Below are 4,592 nucleotides of genomic sequence, written 5' to 3'. Positions count from 1 at the left end.
CACACACACACACACACACACACACACACACACACACACACACACACACACACACATTTACATTTTTCACAGCTTATTTATAGCTTGCACAGCTTTCACAACTCAAGCTGGTGTTCAGGGGATTTCGCCTTTCATCTCACCGGCACAACAACTTTTCTCTCTCCTGCAGGCAAGGAGACTGAGAAAGCTCGTGAGCGTTACGACAAAGCCACCATGAAACTGCATAACCTGCACAACCAGTATGTGCTAGCGGTGAAAAGCGCACAGCTGCATCAGGAGCACTATCACGAGACTGCACTGCCTCTGCTGCTGGACTCCCTGCAGAAGATGCAGGAGGAGATGATCAATGCACTGTGAGTCACTTCTGGGCTTTTTACACTAGGCCTTCCTGTAGCTCACACAGTAGCACAGCTGAGAATCATTTCAGTCTGTCCATTAGTTTTCAAATACAAATACAATAATGCATCTTACAACTGAATCCTTAAGTACAAGTGGATTCATAAGTAAAACTGTACATTGTTACTGAACTGTACTGTTATCTAAATGATCATTTTGAGGTTGATCTACTTTTCTAGATGTAGGAAGGAACTTTACTGTTTAACTGACCTGAAACCTACTGATCTGCTGTGCAATTTAGTTTGAACATTTTTGTAATTAAGTTTTTTTTTTTTTTTTAGACAAAAAAAACAAACATGCGGCTGTAATGATAAAAATAGTCTAGAATATTCATTTCAGGATCCCAACAAATATAAGTTCAGTGTTGGTTAGACATATACTTGTCAATAATTTATTTTAAATACTATAAATGCAGTAATATTTAGAAAAATTCTGTTAAAATGTTTTAAAAGGCAGTTCACAAGTCACGTGATATTTTATGAATCATTCTAATATGCTGATTTTATGCTCAAGAAATATTGCTTATTCATATCAAGGTCAAAAACAGTTGTGCTGTTTAATATTTTTCCCTTTTTTAGGATTCTTTAATGAATAGAAAGTTTAAAAAATGGCATGGCACTTTAAGTAAATTTTAAGTACATGCCACTTTTAATCAGTTTAATGTGTTCTTACTGAACAAAAGTAACTTTTTCGAAAAATGCTTAACCAAATTTATGAACAGTAGTTCATACATGTGATCCTGGACCACAAAACCATTCCATTGATGTATGGTTTGTTAGGATAGAATAATATCCTGCCGAGATACAGCTGTTTGAAAATCTGTAATCCGAGGCTGCAAAAAAAATCTAAATATTGAGAAAATCACCTTTAAAGTTGTCCAAATGAAGTTCTTAGCATCGCATATAACTAATCAAAAATTAGTAAATGTACATAATATCTTCATTGAACATGATCGTTGCTTAATATCCTAGTGATTTTTTTGGCATAAAAAAAATAAATCATTTTGATCCATACAACGTATTGTTGGCTATTGCTACAAACATACCCATGCGACAGGGTCACGTGTGTAAGCATTGTACGGTTTAATAACAGCATACCAATTATAGCATATAATAGATATATGTGCAGTTAAATGGGTTTTGCACACGTAAGCTTTTAAGCACGGACATGAGAATACAGCTTCCTCTTGAACTGTGGAGGGCAGTGTAGTGCTTGCATTGTTCTGTGTCTGGGTCTTGTGAACGCTTTGGACCGCCACGCGTACTAAAATCTTTTCTTGTAGACCTTGCACAACCAGAGCAGCTACACTAAAAACCTTACTGCATGATGTAGACCCAATCCAATATCTCATAGCTGTCAGAGGATTAGCGGGGAACAGAAGTGTCTTTGGGGTTTTTTTTTTTCTTAAGCTGTTTTTTAATCACAGAGTTTGCGGTAATCTGAAGTGGAGGTTAATCCACACAAAGGAAACATTTGCAAGAGCCTTCTGGGATTGATTTAAAATCCACCGCTCCATTATATATGACCATTCAGTGTGGGTCAAACAACCATACAGAACTTTCTTCAATGCTAGACATAAAGTGAGGGAAAAGTTATATATTTAGAACTACTGATTAGCCGAGCGTGACCCATAAATTGTGCAGGCATATTTGTAGTCAAAAAAATCAGTTATTAAATAATGATTGTGTTCCATGAAGATATTTTGTTCATTTCCAACCATAAATGTATCAAACCTTTAGATAAGTAATATATCTTGCTAAGAACTTCATTCAGTGTATTGTAACAAACCATTTATCTTTGAAAAGTCTGTTTAACCAGCTTTCAGATGATGTATAAATCAAAAAAAAAAACCACACGTATGACCCTTAAGTTTTTGTGGTCCAGGTTCACAAATGATCAATAATAGATTTGTAGTTTGCATAATCAGAAGAATAATTGGTTCGTTCAAAACCCTTTCTTTTAAGTATGAGCTCAATAGGCACCACTAATGTTAATAATAATCCAAGTAGATTAACTCATATCAGTGACATGGTAAAATCATAAATGCATACAATCAATGATTTCTTTTTTTCATTCCAGTAAGGGTATTCTGGAGGAGTACAGTGAAATCACCAGCCTGTTAACAGATGAAATAGTAAAGGTCCACAAAGAAATACACACTTCCATCGACCAAATCGATCCACTGTCAGAGTATGACAACTTCATCGAAGTTTATAAGTAAGACAATTCTGAATAAAAATGCTAATTGATTATAATGTCTGATTAATTGCTATCAAAGTCTTTTTTTTTTTTTTTTTTTTTAAATAATAATGTCAATAGTACATTTTAAATATATTGTTGTATATTTGTCAGAATGTGAAATCTTATTTTCCCAACAGATCACCAGAAGCCAAAGAACCAAATGTAGAATTTGATGCAACGCTATTAGAAGAAACCGAGAATCTTCAAGCAAATGAGATTCTGTGGAATAACTTGACAGCAGACAGTTTACAAGCAATGTGAGTTGCTCATTTCTCAGTCATCGTCACTTGGGTATTAGATGCAAGATTTGCAAGAATGCTTCAATCCCTATATTTGGTACACAGAGTTATTTTTTTAAGCTACAAGTTTTAAGTAGTAGACCGTATATGGTAAATAACATAATAACAATGTGTGTTTAACTGATCTCAGGCTGAAGTCCAGCTCAGAGGAGCTGCTCCTAACCCAGCAGAGTCTACGCAGCAAAGAGGAGCTCATGCTGGACCTGGAGAACAAAATCGAGGAATCTACCAAAACCTATGAGAAGAAATCCGAGTGAGAATGAACCTCATTTAACCACCGCACAGAATATACTTCTTTTTTTCATGCAATAACTTGGTTTTAAATTGTGCTTGGTGTTAACTGCTGGAGGAATACCAGAGGAAATATCTAGCCAGTATTTTTGGTTTGCAGTGTTCGTTTACAGTAGCTGTGTTTTTAATTCAGGACAAGTAATTCTACAATATCAAGCAGCAGGGGATTTTTTTATTTATTTATTTTTTACTGAAACCATTTCTTGACTGAATTTCCATTCGTGGTCATTCCTGCTGCAGTGCTCTCTCTGTGTTAGCTATAACAATGGATGCAGTAGTGGAGTGTGGAGAACTCAAGTGTTTCCATAGAGATTCATTAGGTTGAGCAGACCGATCCGTGTTGACCTCAGCACCTCTGTGAAGATGAAAGGGCTCGGACTGATGGAGCTCACTGAACTGTGCTGTTGTGCTGGCTAGATGAGGATTTGTCCAGCTTCAGCACATTCTTTAAGGTCTGCTGGGTAATCCAGTACAAGAGATGCTGATATAATCACCTCTGCAAATGGGCGGCAGTGCTGCTCTGCTCTACACCTGAATTTTCCAATACCACTTTAGCCAACTAAACTTTATGCTGGTGTATGAAGGAATTTATAGACATTATATTTCACATTTCACTTTTTTTATTCACGTTTGTCCTTACGTGTCTTGGTCGTGGATGACATTTCAAATTTGCTCTAGGATACTTTTAGAAATGGTGTATTACTGAGCCAATTTTCACTATGGAAAGCAAGTTCATGACGTTCTGTCTCTGTGCGGTGTCAAAATAAACGTGATGCTGGTTCACTTTGCTAATTAGTGCATGCATTTACTATTGACACATTTAGTGTATTTTGCAGTAAAATTGGTTGAAGAAATAACCCCGACAGCGCTTCTGCCTCTGACGTAACGTTCAGACAAACATCCTTAAAAAGAGATTAAAAGGAAGCGTTCATTGTGGATTGAGCTGCGTGATCTCTCTCTTTTCAGCGTGGTGTTGTTACTCAGTCAGAAGCAGTCTCTGGAGGAGTTGAGACAGACGGTCCAGCTGCTGCGCTGTTCGGAGGCCAAACTGATGGCACAGAGAGAACTACTAGAACAGAAGATGCAAGAGAACGAGGGCAAAGAACCTCCGCCTGTCGTCAATTATGAAGAGGATGCCCGCTCAGTCAACTCAATGGTAAGGCAATTCTTAGAGCTGCTTCCTATAATAAGTGTTTATGTTCAGACTATTTAGTAACCCAGTACCTGCGTAGAAGTATCTCCTTCTACATTATTCTTGTGCAAGACGCACATAGTACTGTTTATTAACTGCTAGAAAGCCAAAAGTTACGGACTGCAGCTTTAAATATTGTTTAAAAGATTTTTTATTTTATTTTATACATATAT

The 4,592-nt window shown here is 36.7% G+C and overlaps 1 protein-coding gene across 3 annotated transcripts in view; it reads left to right on the top strand.

Moving 5' to 3' along the window:
• LOC122345314 (tyrosine-protein kinase Fer-like) overlaps nucleotides 1-4,592 on the top strand; it is a 16,989-nt gene that overhangs the window by 3,891 nt on the left and 8,506 nt on the right. For all 3 annotated transcript variants that reach the window (XM_043239346.1, XM_043239345.1, XM_043239344.1), the window contains exons 4-8: nucleotides 170-353; nucleotides 2,476-2,613; nucleotides 2,775-2,894; nucleotides 3,067-3,189; nucleotides 4,194-4,383. In XM_043239346.1, the coding sequence (XP_043095281.1) occupies nucleotides 170-353; nucleotides 2,476-2,613; nucleotides 2,775-2,894; nucleotides 3,067-3,189; nucleotides 4,194-4,383 (755 nt within the window). The remainder of the gene's footprint in view (nucleotides 1-169; nucleotides 354-2,475; nucleotides 2,614-2,774; nucleotides 2,895-3,066; nucleotides 3,190-4,193; nucleotides 4,384-4,592) is intronic.

Source organism: Puntigrus tetrazona, chromosome 5 (genome assembly GCF_018831695.1).
Source record: "Puntigrus tetrazona isolate hp1 chromosome 5, ASM1883169v1, whole genome shotgun sequence".
In the NCBI taxonomy this organism is placed as follows: Eukaryota; Metazoa; Chordata; class Actinopteri; order Cypriniformes; family Cyprinidae; genus Puntigrus; species Puntigrus tetrazona.
This window is presented reverse-complemented; position numbering and strand designations above follow the sequence as displayed.